The 17,781-nt window shown below is 43.1% G+C and overlaps 1 protein-coding gene across 1 annotated transcript; it reads left to right on the top strand.

Moving 5' to 3' along the window:
- Positions 1 to 14,217: 14,217 nt before the first annotated feature.
- On the top strand, positions 14,218 to 15,900 carry LOC123125283 (glucan endo-1,3-beta-glucosidase-like). The gene is made up of 2 exons (XM_044545800.1): positions 14,218 to 15,414; positions 15,494 to 15,900. Exons 1-2 carry the CDS (start codon positions 14,368 to 14,370, stop codon positions 15,626 to 15,628), a joined length of 1,182 nt encoding a protein of 393 aa, XP_044401735.1. The 5' UTR covers positions 14,218 to 14,367; the 3' UTR covers positions 15,629 to 15,900.
- Positions 15,901 to 17,781: the final 1,881 nt, after the last annotated feature.

Genomic DNA, 17,781 nt, shown 5'->3' with positions numbered 1-17,781 from the left:
CCTCTGTAAACTAATATAAAAGCGTTTAGAATACTGAAATAGTGATCTAAACGCTCTTATATTAGTTTACGGAGGTAGTACTTTGGAACCGTGATGAACTAACCAAAATATGGTTTTGTACTGATCATAGATATGCTATAAGTACAAGTTTTAGGATGTTTTGTATGGATTTTACATGCACATAACAGATGCCTAAGGAACAAAATATTGGAGCATACATATACATGCACAGCATCCGTTGAACAACCATACAACATGAGTGGACTGTTTGCTATTTTAATTACATCCAGGATAGTTACACAGTGCACTAGGGGCAACATGGTTTTTTCACCTCACACTTAACACCGTTAGTGTCTAAAATAGACGAAAGTGTTATATAAGAAACGAAAGATACTTTAGCTGTCAAATAGGGAAGACAATTTTATTTTGTAACAAATAGAAAACCAAACTTTAAGAAAAGGCCAAAATAAGGTATTCTCTTTTTCTGCTGCCCTGCTAGTAGCGACTCGCTGGAAATCTTGGTGTGGAAATTGTAGGTGAAGACACAAATAAAGTAGCTACACTTGAGGTCCATCAGGTACTACTAATGTGTTTCCAACATCGTACGCTCAGCCTTAGTCTTGGCAGGAAGGCGCGATTGGAAGAACCCGGTTCGGAAGATTAGGACTTGCTACGAGCGCCACTCTTTCTGGCCGTTCCAGACATGGATCCAGAGACACCCGCTTCACGAGTCTCATCCAAAACACATTCATCCTCCCATCGATCCCTTCTCTAGATCGAGAACTCCATCGGCGATTTTGAGACCTTCCCTAGATAGACACAAGGTCTATACACGAATAATGCAACCACATGTGTCAAACTCATTCCGCGTTGCCTCATATTCCCATCTAACATATGGATATTATGGCCAACTCAACTTGCATTTATGCGCCCAACGTGCCCATCAGAGTGCTATTAGACTAATTATAATAGTGTTGTGTAATGCAACTTCCATGATTGCATTTGAGCTTAGAAAACTTCCCTAATTAAGTTGTGCCAATATTTGCTGACTTTTCTGTGTGCATTTATCTGCATCTAGAAAATTAAACACAAGCATGCGTGCATTGTGATGGATATTGGTGAGTGAGTAGGTTGTGGTGATGCCGCTTGATGTGCATTGCAGTGTTGAGCATGTCGATGTATATGATAGTGTAACACCGCTTGGTTGGCCCAAATACACGTGTGCATGCTCCCATAGGTTGGTAGCTACCCTTCAGCCTATAAAAGAGGCGAACTCGCTTAGCTAGCTAGCTAGCAAGTGAAACACGTTGCAAGTGGCAACCTTAATGTTATACTACGTCCATATGAATGTAGCCGTCCGCTCTTCACAATGTTCATCAGGAAAAAAAAATGGGATAAGGAGAGAGTTCATATGTTAAACCGTGCAAACAAATTATTACGATCACAGTCTCTAAAATATTAGAAATATTTTCTGGTGTGTTAAAAAGATGATGATTAATTTATTGCTTTATTTCAATAAAGCTTTGCAAAATGAGCATTAATTAAAAAGATTGATTTGCTCAGTGCTGCTAGAGCTATCTATGCCCGAATATTAATTGAGCTCATTGATGCCCTTCAGGATAATCTACAACGATTTAAGAATTGATTTGGTCACAAGGTGCGTGTGCATTTGCAAAAAGTCTATAGATGTAGGAAGATCTTCAAACATTAGCTTAAGCTTCTTCTTCATAGAGTTAAGACTTGAGAGTTTCCTATGCTGCTCTTAGTGGCTGGGTGACTAACTTGCTGTAGTAACAATTTGTACTGTTACTCTTTGTTCTTTAATTTAATTTTGCAGTATTCACCTACTGCTTTTCATTTCAAAAATTAGTAAAAATATCAAAAATCAAATTAAAACAATCCTCGATTGTGGGATGTAGTTGATCCAGGAAAAAGCCACTACTCATCTCCTTCCTACCTTACAATAAAAAATTGATAATTAGAGTGTACCCTTGAAGCTAGTATACATCAATGTCTATATGTTTAGTTTCAGCAAAATATTATCTTAACTCTAGCGCTCCAAAATTTGGGTAAGCTTTTCTTGCCCATAGATAGACCAATACTTGGCTTCAAAAAGCACCAATGCTCGTCAATGGCAGATGTTGTTGGAAGAGCTTCCCACCATCAACTGTCGGCGTGGTGATCTGCTCCACGTCCTCGACAAAGACAAGACGCCAGCAGAGATTGCGCTCAGCCACCGTCACCATAGAGTTTCTATGGCGCACTCTCCCTGATGCAAATCCTGCTCCAGCAATCTTGAGCCCCTAATCGGCTTTTTTTTGTCTGTTTGTTGGTGGGAGGCGGGGACGAACCGAAAGATGGGAGGGCAGCAATAACTTCTACCACGACCTAAGGATCAGAGCACCCAAATGATGATTCACGGGGTAATGGCTTGTACAGAAATTCACATGCTTGCGGTGGTTAATCCTTTTTTTCAAACGCGGTCTCTTATGGCCCGATTCATTTTAAAAGGTCGGAGAGAATTGCCCGGTTAATTAACGGAATGCCAAATGAAAACCGTCACATCACACCCGCAAAAGCAAGGCACATTGGTTAACCTTGCAATCCACACAAGAACACACACGCGCCGCCAAGGAGAAAATCACCATCGAGATTGCAGCACGACGTCATTGTCATCACGCCTCTACAAGAGCGACTCCGACTTCACCATCGACGACCACCGAAGAAGCCCTCACCGCAAACAAGCATTGAGGCCTGCACTAGTCGATGCCAAACGGTCACCCACTACAGAACGCCAATTATTTTCTTCGTGACACCCACTACAGAACGCCAATGTGCATTTCCACGGCTTAAGTATGAGCTGCACTCGCTAGTTAGATGACATGGTCTTCTGGTACTCCCCTTGTTTTTTACTGTATAGGATTTGTTTTAAGTCAAACTACACAAAGTGTGACCAAATTTACATTAAACAATATCAACATCTACAATAATAACATGATGCATCTAATAATATTGATTTTGTATTGTGAATGTTGATTTTTCATTTCTTCTTCGGTACACCCCTTAAACACATCAACGGAGGTGATCTCTCGACACCCCTTCATAATAAAGGGTAGGATGATCAATGTTAACAAAAAAAATGTTAAAAAAATACAGGGTAGGATGATCTCTTTTCTGAAAGTATGTCCGCACATAATCCCCTCCTTTTCTGTAAGACCCTTTAAAAAAGAGTGCCTGACAAGATTCAAAGCCATTACATATTAGGTTAGCACAAGCACGTTGACCAACTGGACTACTAAAGTGTTGTGCCTAGATAACTGATTTTCTTTCAAATATAATACTAACCAATGCAAGCCTGTTTTGTTTTCTTTTTTTTCCGATTTTTGTTTTTCCGGGTTTTATTTACTTTTTTCTCTTTATTTTCTTTTCAATTCTAAATCGTGAACTATGTTTAAATCAGGAACTTTTTATTAAATCCGTGAACTTTACAAATTTATGAACATTTTCTTAAATTTGTGAACTTTTTTCCCAAACCTACATACTATTTAAAATTTTACAAACTTTTTTCAAAGCTCATGAATTTTTTTCAAATTCATTTTTTTTCAAAAAGGATGATTGAAAAAAACACGAACACTTGGGCCATCCCGACAGTCACCCTGTGCACTTTAACACCGAACTGAGAACACTGAAGCGAACTTTTCGGTATCGTATGAGATTTCCATACCATTTGGATCTCCGGTTTGTTCAATATATAATGAGAAAACAATCCGTTAACCCAAAAATAGGAACATCAATGTTCTTCATTTTTTCTTTATTCTATAAAGCGCAACACCCTGATTTCGCGCATGAACTAGCGGCTAGCAGCTAAAAAAGGCTAGCTGTGCCGGGTTCCTACCAGCAACTCACCGGGACCCTATCTTATAGTCGTCTCACCTCAGTTTTTTTGTCGAGTAGCGAGGTGGTACTAATTCGTAGACACAGCAATACATCACACTTTTTTTTTTTTGAGACAGAGCAGTAGATCACACAAGTCACATATATACTTGACCGACTGAGCGTGCATTATGAAAAAATAAGAGCCCACCACGCAACAGACCAACATACATATATACTTGCATGTTCGATCAGCCGGCAACCATCACGCAAATGTGATGCATGCATAAATATATGCTTCTGTACTAGCAAAATCTTTGACTTTTGACACATAAAAAGGTAAACTTTCACGGCACAGTTTTAAAATTCGTGTCAACTTTGGTTAATATGGCATATGCCGAAACCATACCTATTTTCTTTGGTATATACCAAAATCTGACCTATTTTAATATTTAATTGTATTTACCGAAGTATCAATACCATACAAACTAAGAAACATTATTTACAAAACAAAATAAACCGAATAAACCAAACGTGGAGAGTGACCCGACGGGAGCGATGCCATCGCCTAGTTGGGCCAAGGCATAAGCATGTTTTTTCTATTTTTTGGTTTTGGTTTTTCTTTTCTTCAATAATTTATTTTTCTATTTTTGAACTTTATTATTATTATTTTATAAACCTATTTAAAAGATGAAATATTGTTTGGAATACCAAAAAAACTTCTTGTTTTCAAAGATTATTTGCAATTTTAAAAAATGTTCTGGAATTCAAAAAATGTTCCTATTTTCGAAAAAAATCACATATTTAAGAAATGTTTGTGTTTAAAAAAATACGTGGTTTTAAACTTGTGTCCAACATCAGTTTTTGGGAATTTTTTAACAATTTTGGAAAAAGTGTTCAAGTTTATAAATTTTTCATACCCAATTTAAAATTCCAAAATTGTTGACAAATTTCAAGAAAGGGTTAGGACATAGGAAAATGTTCATGTTGATTGGTAATGATGGAGATTACAAATAACAGAAGCATTCAAATTACGAAAAAATTACATGCGCACAAATGCATTCTTCTGGCCTAGTCTAGCACATTCCTCTCAACTGGTGTTTATTTGGACTATGGATTAATGACCCCAACTTCTTGCAGAAGCCTGGCACACACATATAAGACATCCATGCTAGGTTTGAACGAATTCCGACACCGTATGTAAGTTGTGCCACGTCCCGTCATTTATCGGCCATTTTTCACGGATAAAACTCAAGAATAATGCTTGATTTATCGAAAACTAAAACAACTTGGCATGGTGCCTTTAATTGGTTATAAGCTTGTGTAAAAAACATTGTGGTCATTTGATAGATGCCGAGAGAAACGTGCTCTCAAACGGACCCTTCTGTCCTACCCGAACACCCTCCGTTAACCTGGTCTATTTTTAGACATGTATGAAATGATCCCATTTTTTTGCAGCAGGTAGGCATACTCATGGTAGGTATCCATAGCAGGTTTGATCATATTCCAACACCGTATGCAAGTTGCATCACGTCTAGCCATTTGTCGACCATTTTTCAAAACTATAACAACTTGCCATGGTGCCTTTAATTGGTCATATAAGATCTTGGAAAAAAATAGGGGTCATTTGACGAATGCAGAAAAAACGCATTCTCAAACAGACCCTTTTGGCCTACCTGAACACCCTCTGTTGACATGGTCTATTTTTGGTCATGCATGAAATAACCCCAACAGTTTTCCATCAGGTGGGCATGACCATGGTAAGCATCCTTGCCAGGTATGTATGAATTCTGACACCGTATGCAAGTTGCATCACGTCCAACCATTTATCGGGGTTTCACTGAGAAAACTCCGGAAAATTGAAAACTTGTTGAAAACCCAAACAACTTGGAATGGTGCCTTGAATTGATGATACACCGTTATGAAAAAAGGTCCATTTGAAGAATGCCGAGAAACAACGTGCTCTCAAACAAGGCCTTCTAGGCTCTACCCAAAGACCCTCTCTTGAAGATGGTCTAGTTTTGGACATTCTTGAAATGAGCACAACTTTTGCAACCAGGTGGGCATGCCCATGGTAGGCATCAATGCCAGGTTTGTGTGGTTTTTGACAGCGTATGCAAGTTGTGACACGTCCGACCATTTATCGGCTTTTTGACCGAGAAAGCTCTAGAAAATGCAAAATTTGTCGAAAACCAAAACAACTTGACATGGTGACTTGAATTGGTCATACAAGCCAATGAAAAAATGGGGTCATTTGATGGATGTCGGGAAACAACGTGCTCTTAAACGGAACATTCTGTCCTACCTCGACACCATACGTTGAACATAAATGTTTTTTCAGGCATTCTTGAATGACCATAACTTTTGCCAGCAGGTGGGCATGCCCATGATATGTATTCATGCCAGATTTCGAGAAATAATGATCTCAAATTATAATTTAAACAAATACTTAAAACTATTATTCTAAGTATTTAACATAACTAATAAATACAAAGGGATAAAATTAAAAACTGCAAATGCTTTTCTTAAGTTGTTCCAATTTTTTAAAAATGTTTGTTAATTTAAAAAACAATCATGTTTTAAAAAAGTTGTTCAAATTTCAACAAATGTTTGAGTTTTCAAATTTTATTCATGATTTCAAAAAATGTTTGGGAATGTAAAGAATAATTGTCCACTAATTCAAAAACAATTAGGACTTAAAAATTGTTCCCACTTTTAAAAAATCTACAGAGGTCCAAATAAAATTCACCTTTTCCAAATTTTGCTCGGAGTTGCAAAATTTTGTTTTTCATTTTTTTTGCAATTTTTAAATTTTGTTTGCATTTTTAGAAACTATTCAGGATTACAAAAATTGTTTGCATTTCAAAAATTTTTGCGTTTCAAAACTATTGAGGATTACAAAAATTGTTTGTGTTTCAAAATTCATTATTTTGAAAATGTTCGGAATCCTAAAAGTTCTTTGCATTTTTCGGTTTTTTTGGAATTTCAAAGGTTGTTTAAATTTTTCAAAAAAGTTTGGAGTTTCATAAATTATTTGCTTTTTCCAAAAAATATTCGGCATTTTCTGATTTATTTCAAGAAAAAATTGGATTGCTTTCCGGAATGTTTTTATATATGGACGTTGTTATGTGTTCTTATAAAATCCGTGCTATGTAAAATCATAAACAGTTGCCAGGTGGAGTGGCTAGCAGTGTTTGTCAGTCGTGCAACTTCGTGTGTTAAAAGACAAATATTAAGGAACGGAGGGAGTATATAATAAAACAGACAGGGTGATTTAATGGGCCGGCCCATGTGCGATAACTGAGCACAATTCGACCCAGTGAGGTTCAGAAGGTCTGCGTACGGGGTATACTTTCCGATCATACATATGAAAGTGGGTACGGGTTGCCAAAAGTCGATACTACCCTTTATACGTTTTGTAGGGGGGTTGTACCAAAGCGGAACTCGATATTTTTGTCATGTAAAGTTTATCAAACTTCATAAAGTTTGACTTCAGATAATTTTTTTATATGCAGACTAAAAAGAAAAGGAGGGAGTAATAACATGTTATGTTCTCTCTTGAACATTCATCCTTAGTAAGTGACTAGCCACAATAATTTGTTGCACATTTAATTACCTTCCTGTCGGACCTTTCATATTCTATATGTTTTCATTCTATTATGCGAATTAACATGCAAACTGTTGCCGCGCCCGGTGAAATCCTTGGGGAGAACATCTTGGACCGAGATACACAAGATACAACTACAACTGGTGCATGTTAACAGATACTCGATGGCATGATGTTCAATCTATATCCTAGGACTATGTAGGCGATATCGATTGTGATACACTGTGTGAGCCTAGATCAGATGGCTGGCACTTGGTACAGCCGTAAAGATTGGATCCTTAGGTCGACCCCTTTGCCTGGTTTGACAATGGAAGGTTCACTGCCAAGACTTCCTTGGAGTCTATCTGGCCATGTACGCAGAAAATGTGGCGGAATGTGCCATGCCTCCTTCCCCATTGCTTCCCCATCCCACGCATGGTGGTCAACTCAACTCTAGTACAATACTAGTAATACTCCAACTTTCAAGTTTGTGTTTTGAGCTAAGAAAGTTTTCACATGTTGTGCGCCTATGGTCTGAGTTATTTGTGCATCTAGCCCCACCAAGAAAAGAACAGTGATGCATGCATGCCTGTGGTGATGGACAAGTACGTCGGAGTGATGTCGATTTGTTGTATCGTGCACCAGTCATCTCCATATATATGACTATAGCGTTCGATTGGCTCAAGTAAGGAGCTGTTCGGGAATCCACCCGCTCCCAGAAATCTAAGAATCTATGGAGTACCTGCATGCGCACTCCATGATTTTTAGCTGAAACTCCGCCCGCTTCCGGAGCGGCCGCCTGGAGCGGGGAATCTCGGAACAGGCCCTAAGTGCATATAATGTGCTCCTGGTTGGTGGTGACCCTTTCGCCCTTTAAAAGACGGACATCCGCCTTAACTTGCTAGTGAATGAAAACAAAGTGCCGCCAAATAAACAAAATGTGCAGGCCGGGTGGGGCAATGCACATATGCAGCAGAAAATGGATAAGCTACAGGCTGTAGTAGACTTGGTCGGGCTAGTCTGTGTTAAGAGTTATTATTACTCATCATCACCTACAGTCTGGCATCTAATGTCGCATGGAGGCATTCATCCAAGACATGAGGAGTTCGTCTAGGAGACGAAGACATTTTCACTGGTTCTCCAAGACATTCACTCTCACGGTCTCACCCTCCTAATCGCATCCCACATATGGACATCGTGTGGTCAACAAAATTCTCCCTGCTGCACCCTATAGGACTAACAGTAAAATTCCTATGTGATCACCTTCTAGGTTTGCATTTGAGTTGAGAAAGTTTCCCCAAGTTGTGCCAATGGTAGCAAAAATAAAATTAAAAATTGTGCATCCATCTTCTAGAAAAGAAAATGAAGCATGCAAGAATTGTCATGGTGAACGAGTGAGTGGGTTATGATAATGCCGTTGTGATATCTGCGATGTGCCATGTGCATGTATTGTGACGCAGTGCCAGATATGTCTATGTGCAAGCATTGTGATGCAGTGCCACACATTGTGTAGGGAAGAACTGGTTCACTCTTGAGTAAGGCCAGTTCTTTTGCTAGTTTTTTTGGGCTTCCAGAATAAGCTGCCCCCTACCCGGCTTATACTAGAAGCCCAACCAATTTTTTTTAGAAGCCTACTAGTCAAGTCTTAACTACTAGGCTTCTAAAAAAATAAATTTGGTTGGGCTTCTAGAATAAGCTGGGTAGGGGGCAGCTTTTTGCAGCTTATTTTAGAAGCAACCAAAAGAACTGGCCCTAATACTTGTAGTGTGCCGGTGTGCAGCCTTGTGTTGCAAAAGTGTCTTCGGAAGTTAGTTGAGACAAGAAGAGAGACTTCATATATATCAACCATGCAAACAAGTTATAACTATCCCACCATGTAAAATATTAGAAGTAAATTTTCTGATTTTCATTGGTTTACTTTAGTAAAGCTGTAACAAAATGAAAAATTAATTAAAAATATATTTTCATCCAAAATAAATGGGGATGCTATGTTTGAGTTTCAACCAAATATTGTCATGCCAAATATTGGTATGCTTTACATCCCCATAGATTGACTAATGCCACAGGGCTACTTAATGCGACGGTGCGAGGTGAATGCCGCTCTGGTCGATGGGAAGTCCCAAGCCTGTTTGCCAGTGCCAGGAAAGCGACGAACCAGGCAAGAGCACGTCGCGCGGTGGAGCAGCATTGCCAGAGAAGGCTACTTGGTCATCAGTGTAGCTGTTCGTCATCATCATTGTCCATGACGACGAGGCGTTGATGGAGACATGATGAATCCAACTTGATGGGCTCAAGGGAGGGTATGCTGAACCCTCGCAAAAAAAAGGGAGGGTATGCTGAAGCAAGCCCCAAGTTAACTCAAACTCAAGGCACGAGATTATACTCAGTCAATCCTCCTTCCCTGTTGCTTCCCAATCCCATCACACATCGATTCTACTAGAAGAATAAAAAGCCATATGCCTGGCTCTCCTTTCGAACTCAGAAAGTGCTTCTGAGTTGTGCATCAATGATCGATCTATTTCTAGAAGAAGAAAAAAAAAAACAAGCGTGTCTGCATGCTATTGGCGAGTGAGCGAGTAGGTCGCGGACTCTCGGTGATGCATTGACACTGCTGCTGCATTGTGCCGGTTTATATGACTATAATGCATGGGTGCCCCTATATATGTTGGTGACGAGTGGCATGACCCTTCAACCTATAAAGGACGGCCAACCTGAGACCGCCTAACTAGCTAGCAAGTGAAAACGTGGGGAACTATTAGTCTCTTGCTTTGTGAATCAGCTAGTACTAAAATCTAGTCGCGCGCTGCATTTCATGGTTTCTTCTCTCTCTCCTTCTGCCTGAACCCACATGTTGATGAATTGCTAAGACACATTTCCTCTCACGACAACAGAATTATATTGATCTTCAAGCAGCGTGCATAGTTCATCTAAACGCAGTCAGCTGCAGACAGGAACATAATTCAGAAGACACCATCCACGCATTGTTCTAGTCTGTACCCTGTACAGACTGGAAAAAAAACGACGGTCTTGCATAACTAGACCGCTTCGATTCACACGATTCCAAAAACATGGGAATAAAATAAACTTTGAAATTCCATATCATGCCATATTTAATTTCACTAAATTGAATGGACTACTCACTGCACCATTTCAAAGTTTATTGTATTTTTCCTCTTTTACATCACAGACATGTAGCATGGCTGACGCCTTGCGTACCTGTATGTATTTCAGCATGTCAAGTTGATGTTCTTTTCAGGTTTCATCAGGCACTTTGATAGCAAAAGGAATATATTATATTAAGACAGGCAGCCATGAATTGTAAAAAGAAAAAGGCAAACAACGATGATGCATGCAGATGTGGTTGGTAAACAAAGTTTATCGCCTTACAAAGACGACATAACATGGTCGGTAAACAAAGTCTATGTCTAGGCGTTCATTGTGTTTGTATTCTCTTGATGCTTCATTTTGAGTCAACAAAATCAATCATTTTTCGGAAAAAGGAGTTGACAGGGAAAAACCAGTAACAACATGAAGTAAAATAATTACCGGCACCTACACTAGACAAGACGAATTCATCGGAGCTATGGTCAGTTGGTAACATGGATGGACTGGGGCTCGTCTCCCTCGCCCAAGATCCATGTGCGGATGCTAGGGGTCCTTTGCATCATCATGTTGTGAGGTTGCCACTAGCCTGTGGGGTGGCTCGCAACTAGGAGGGTGTGCAACATCGCCTCGCCTCGCCGTGGTCTGTAGGCCTACCGGCCAGGAAGCCTATCCTCCCAGATCCGAAGTAGGACAGGGGTAATCATATATGGAAGGTGGTCGTAACCATGAGGCCATGGCGTGCTCCCTCCCGCTCGATGGTTGGGAGCCCATCAGTAGGGATGCTTGTCGTAGCTAAATTTCATTTGTGGCGGGGTGGGACCATCGTAAGGTTTGTCCATGGCAAGATATGACTGGCAATAGACTACGGTCGATCTAGAGATTCCTATGTGTTGTGGTGGTGCGGGGGTCTTCGGCCCTGGGTATTGAGGCGGCGACCTCTGATGTTGGGCTGCACATTTAGCTCTCGTTAAAGTGGTGTTGGCTGCGTTCCTTGGTCATCTACATCACTGTTCTTACTATAGCGCCCTGAGGTTACTATGTAACTTTGGGTTTATGTCGATGATATCATTCTTGTCAGTTCTTCAGTTCCTGCTGCAGATCACCTTCTGTCAGCTCTTAGTTGTGATTTTGCTGTCAAGGACCTCGCCCAGCTTCACTATTTCCTGGGATTAGTGGTCACACATACTACTACCGGATTGTCTCTTACTCAGAAAAAGTATTCATTGGACTTTCTACGTCGTGCTGGTATGCTCAAGTGTAAACCTATGTCTACACACATGTCTTCCACTGAGAGGATTTCTGCTGATACTGGTGAGCTATTATCTCCTGATGATGCTACTAAATATTGTAATCTTGTTGGTGGCCTACAATACTTGACTATTACTGGACCAGACATTTCTTTTGCGGTTAATCACGCTTGTCAGTATCTTCACTCACCTCGTGATTCACACTGGTCTGTTGTCAAGCGCATTCTCTGCTATGTTTGTCTGACGGTCTCATATGGCTTGCACCTTCAGCCTTCCCCATATGGTGTTCTCTCTGCTTTTTCGAATGCTGACTGGGCAGACAATCTTGATGATCGGCGATCTACGGGGGTGGGGGTGGGGGGGGGGGGGTGGTATGCTGTGTTCTTTGGTCCTAATTTGATCGCCTGGAGTGCTCAAAAATAGGCCACGGTTTCTCGCAGAAGTATTGAGGCTGAGTACAAAGTTGTAGCAAATGCGACAACAGAGCTTATATGGGTATAGCCATTGCTCCATGAGTTTGGGGTACCTTAGCGACGGCTACCAGTTATTTGGTGTAACAACCTTGGTGCTACATACCTTTCTTCTAATCCAGTATTTAATGCATGAACAAAGCACATGGAAGTTGACTATCATTTTTGTCAGGGAACGTGTTGCACAGAAGATACTTCAAATCAAGTTTATCTCTTCTAAAGATCAACTTGTGGACATCTTCACGAAGCCGCTGCCATTACCTTTATTTGAGGTATGCTGGCGCAATCTCAACCTGCGGGACACGTCTTGAGATTGAGGGAGGGTACTTTATATTTGGATTAGTGTGTAGCTTTTGGTATATACCATGTACTTGTACTGGTTCCCCATATAAATATATGTGTAAGGACACCCCTAGAGGGTTGAGCCGTTCCCTCAACTAAATCAGAGTTTAACACATGTGATCCTGGCAAGGAGGTTGTCATCGATGGTGGTCTTTCCCTAATCTAGATCTATAGTCTCCCCTTCATCGTGGTATGTCCCCACCGGGGGCCATGGTGGCTTGGGTCCCTTTCACAGAGGTGCATAGGAGGCGTCGAGCAAAAGCGTCATGCCCTAACATCAGTGGTGAAGTTGCTTGCAGGTGTCTTGTCCCTCTTGGAAGCGATGTAGTGGCTTCCCTCCCCACCCCGTTAGCGAGCATTCAGGGTGAAAACCATCCTCCTTCTTGGGCAGACACGGTGTCTCCTATCCCTCACATTAATGTGTGTTTATGATACCCAATCGCGGTAGCGTGCGTGGTTTGGCTTGGAGCTCCATTCGGCACCACTTTGGCTTCGACCATGGCTAGGAGTCTCGTTTACACCTACCTTCTAGCTGTGACTTAGAGCTCCTTTCTGCCCACCTTGGCTACGATGGCTAGCAGTCGTGTCTACACCTACCTTTTACAAACAATGACGTCCTCTCTGTGTCCTTTTTACTTGTCGGTATAGTCGGCACTCCACGGCCCTAAGAGAGAGAGCAGAGGGTCCTCTCCAGTGGCAGGTTGATGTTGATCATGTGACGAAGTCCCATGCTTTCCAGGTGGTGCATGGTTGCAGGTCGTCGTTGGCCTTCGGTGTGTTTTGAGGTAGTCCGACTCCTCATGTAGTTCTTCTTGGCGATATGCTGGAGCTGTCTAGTAGTGCACTTTTGGTGTTTCAAATTATAAGGAGTGAACTTTCTGTGGATATGTTCCCAACACGGCAAGATCTTGGCCATGGGATCAAATTATGCAGGACTATTTGCATTCACGCAAGCATGTGGGGAAGGAGAAGAAACCAAAATAAAAATGATCTGCAAACTAACTACTAGGCACATTAATAATCTTTCATCACCTTTAGCTTTGTATTGGCGAGATATTCATAATTAGATTTCACTTGGATATGTTTTGATAAAAAAACTGAACTCTAAAGTTGTCATCCTAGGATTATTGTACTTGGCATCGAATTGATACCAAAGTTGCCACTATGTTGATATCAAAGTTCCACGTACTAACATTGGTACCAATGCGTGACAACATAGAAAAATTAGACGGCAACTTTAAACCTCAAAAAGTTGTTGAAACATAGCAACGATAGGATCTCATCAAAGCAAAGTGAAGCCAACCACTGAAGACCTATCGTAAATTCAAGTAGCAAGTTAAGCATCAATATCATTGTTTTTGTCACATCTGCACGCATGCATAACCTCATGCCATATTGTGTGGTATTCTGGTCATAGTAATAACCCAAGGAGGAGAGGGAGGGCCTTCTTGACATGTGAGCTAGCCCGAGTGGATGCGATTCGCACACATAAGATTCCATTTCTGGGGGCGACATCTATAGGGCGGACTAGTATAGAAATAGAGCCGGCCGGCCCTATCGGCTCTTCCTATAGCGATTGGACGACCGAAGACCACACATGTGTTTGAAGATATCGGCTCCTAGTATAGCTAGCTATAATTAGAGGGTCCTCAACAATAGCCCAAAATTCATTCCGAGCACCTCCCATCACCACCTATTTGGCTTGCGTCCGGCCGGCCACCCTCCAGCGGCTCACCGGCTCACCATGGCGACACCGCCAAGGCATGGGTGCATGCTCCGCGCGGAGGTGGTCATGTGTATATTCCTCGTCATAGCACCGTTGAGCACGGCGATCGGTGTCAACTATGGCACCAAGGGTGACAACCTTCCGTCACCGGCCAAGGTTGCGGCATTCCTCGTGACCCTCACAAACATTGACCGTGTAAAGCTGTTTGACACCAACCCGGACATTGTTCGGGCCTTCGCCGGCACGGGCATCTCAGTAATGGTCACAGCAGGCAATGGCGACATCCCTGGCCTCGCCACCCAGACCGGCGCCGACTCATGGGTCGCTACCAACATCGCACCATACTACCCCGCGACAGATATATCTCTCGTCGCCGTGGGCAACGAGATCATGGACATGGCCGACAAGAATCTCATCGGCAAGCTCGTCCCCGCCATGCAGATGCTCAAGGATGCGCTCGTCACGGCTGGCTACAACAAAATTCGTGTTTCCACGCCAAGCTCACTCAGCATCCTGGTTGACTCCCAGCCGCCGTCCGCGGCTCGGTTTCGCGACGTCTGGGATGACGCCATCTTCACGCCGATGCTTCAATTTCTCCGGCAGACCAAGTCGCCACTCATCGTCAACATGTACCCGTACTTTGGGTACAACAGTGACACGCTACCGTACGCACTGGCGCGGCCGAACCCTGGGGTGCTAGACGCGGGCTCCGGCATCATGTACACGAGCATGTTTGAGGCACAACTTGACTCGGTGTACTCGGCAATGAAGAAACTTGGGTTTGAGGACGTGGAGATCCTGGTGGGGGAGACCGGGTGGCCGACTAAGGCGGTGGACGGGCAGATTGGCGTGAGCCCTGCCGAGGCGGCGGAGTACAACAAATATATCATTCGTGAGGTTAGTTCCGGGTCAGGCACACCGCTCATGCCAAAGCGGAAGTTCGAGACGTACATATTCACGCTCTTCAACGAGGACCTCAAGCCCGGGCCCGTGGCCGAGCGCAATTTCGGGATGTTCCAGCCAGACTTCACGCCGATGTATGACATTGGCATCATGAAAGATCCGGTGAGCAAGTACACGCGTTGCCCATGACGAGCACACACACAATGCAAGTTGTTCTGACGCACGCCCATGTCTTATGCAGGTCAAAACAACATCGGCGCCAGCGTCGGTCGTCCCAGCGGTGCCGCAGAAAGTGACAGCAATGCCTATGGTCGCTGCTGCTAATGCGTTGGAGGCTGGAGTGCCTACAAAGGCGAACGGCTCGAACAACGCCTAGGCATCCACGCAAGCATCGTCGCCAGGCAACAAATCCTTGACCGATGACAGGATGCCTGTGCGTGCCAGACGCTAGTTGACGCCTGACAGTCCACTTCTCTCGGATTTTGAAGAGCATCTTCAATAAAAGATGCAAATTTGAAGATGTAAAACAAGAGATGTAAAATTTACATATTCAAAAAGTTCTTTTTATATCTTTAAAAGGGCAACTTCAACAGAAGATGTATATTGGTGATGTAAAACAGCAACTCTAATAGAAGATGCAATTTTTTTTAAATGGAGGATGAGCCCCGGCCTCTGCATCTGGACGATGCATGCAGCCACTTTATTAAAAATTCACATAAGACCTTACAAAGTCATACAACAGTAAGCCTAAAGCCATCGTCTAGGCAACATCTGTCGCTACTCCTATCCAGTTGATGTAGGGATGCTGATAGTCTGGGCATAATACCAAACAGACCCCGCAGCCAAACCTAACATCTAAGACCTGAGATCCCAACCAGGACGCCTGCCGGGTATGGGGCACCCACCAGTCTGGCGCACTTCTCAACCAGGACGCCTGCCGGGTATGAGGCCGCCGCAGCCACCTGCCACCAATCCATCTTCAGAGCTGTACTGTTGCATCTACCGTGTCAGGTCTCTCTGCCATCGACGCCACCACGACGCCAAACAGCGTCGTCCTACTGCGCGAGTCCATCCTCGTACATCGGACGCCGAGTCTCCACTGCCACTACTAGGAAAAGTCTTACTAGTGGCGCACCAGTTTTGCCTACTAATGGCGCACTACTGGTGCGCCACTAGCATCACGCCACTAGTATTTTTTACTAATGGCGCACCAGTGGTGCGCCATTAGTATCTAGTATACTAATGGCGCACCACTTGTGCGCCATTAGTATAGGCCACGGTGCGCCATTAGTATAGGCCACTGGTGCGCCATTAGTATAGGCCACGGTGCGCCATTAGTATTTTTGAATTTTGAAGGCGGGAAAATAGTAGTGGCACACCGTCTAACCCCCACCGTGCGCCATTGCTATTTTTGAATTTTGAATTTGGATCTGGATCGTGATTTTTTTGCCCATTTTTGCTCTTTTTTTTGCTCTTTTTTTGCACGATATTATTTCAAATTTTGTTCCTGTTTTTGGATCTTGTACGTTCTTTTGCCGTGTTCTTTTGCCGGAGAGAACTTCGCCGGAGAGGAGGAGGAGGTCACCGGAGAGGCGCTCGCCTACATCGCCGGAGAGGAGGAGGAGGTCGCCGGAGAGGAGTTCACCGGAGCATCAGAGAGGAGGAAGGAGAAACCATGAGGGGATGGGACGAGAGGAGGGAGGAGGAGCTCATCGGAGAGGAGGGAGGAGGAGCTCACCGGAGAGGAGGGAGGAGGAGCTCACCGGAGAGGAGGGAGGAGAAACTGTGAGGGGAGGGGAGGGGAGGAGAGGAGGGAGGAGGAGGTCGCCGGAGAGGAGGAGGAGGTCGCCGGAGAGGAGGAGGAGGAGGTCGCCGAAGAGGAGGAGAGTAGTATGGTGGAGGAGAGAAGGGAAGATGGAGTGGAGGAGAGGAGGAGATGGAGTGGAGGAGAGGTGGAGTGGCGGAGAGGAGGAGATGGAGTGGAGGAGAGGTGGAGTGGAGGAGAAGAATGAAGAGGTAAGGAGGAGAGGACACGCCCAGCCATATATACGGCATAGTAATGGCGCACCGTGGGCAGGTGCGCCATAACTTTTTTTTTTATTTTTTTATTTATTTTGAATTTTGAAGGCGGGAAGATAGTAATGGCGCACCATGGGCAGGTGCGCCATTAGTAACATTTTTTATATATTTTTTGATTTATTTTGAATTTTGAAGGCGGAAAGATACTAATGGCGCACCATGGGCAGGTGCGCCATTAGTAACTTTTTTTTTGATTTATTTTGAATTTTGAAGGCGGGAAGATAGTAATGGCGCACCATGGGCAGGTGCGCCATTAGTAAGTTTGAATTTTTTTGCCTCTCCAGATCTTAAAAGCCCCGTATCTTTTTTTCTGTTAGGTTTTTGAGGATTTTGAAACTGAAAAACTTTTTCATCCGAGTTCATATGCAAAAGTTATGCCCATTTTACAAATTCTCGAGAGATTTTGCAAAAAAGTCGAAAATTCATGTTTGTAAAATTCATGGGAATCTT

This window comes from Triticum aestivum, chromosome 5D (assembly GCF_018294505.1).
Source record: "Triticum aestivum cultivar Chinese Spring chromosome 5D, IWGSC CS RefSeq v2.1, whole genome shotgun sequence".
Classification (NCBI taxonomy): Eukaryota; Viridiplantae; Streptophyta; class Magnoliopsida; order Poales; family Poaceae; genus Triticum; species Triticum aestivum.
The sequence above is the reverse complement of the archived record's forward strand: the minus strand, read 5'-3'. Positions and strand labels throughout refer to the sequence as shown.

What these genes read in the sequence shown, in the direction of transcription:
- LOC123125283 (XM_044545800.1), top strand. Translation starts at nt 14,368, where the DNA reads ATGGCGACACCGCCAAGGCATGGGTGCATGCTCCGCGCGGAGGTGGTC. An exon ending in TTGGCATCATGAAAGATCCG is followed by an intron (nt 15,415 to 15,493) that starts GTGAGCAAGTAC and finishes TGTCTTATGCAG; the next exon opens with GTCAAAACAACATCGGCGCC.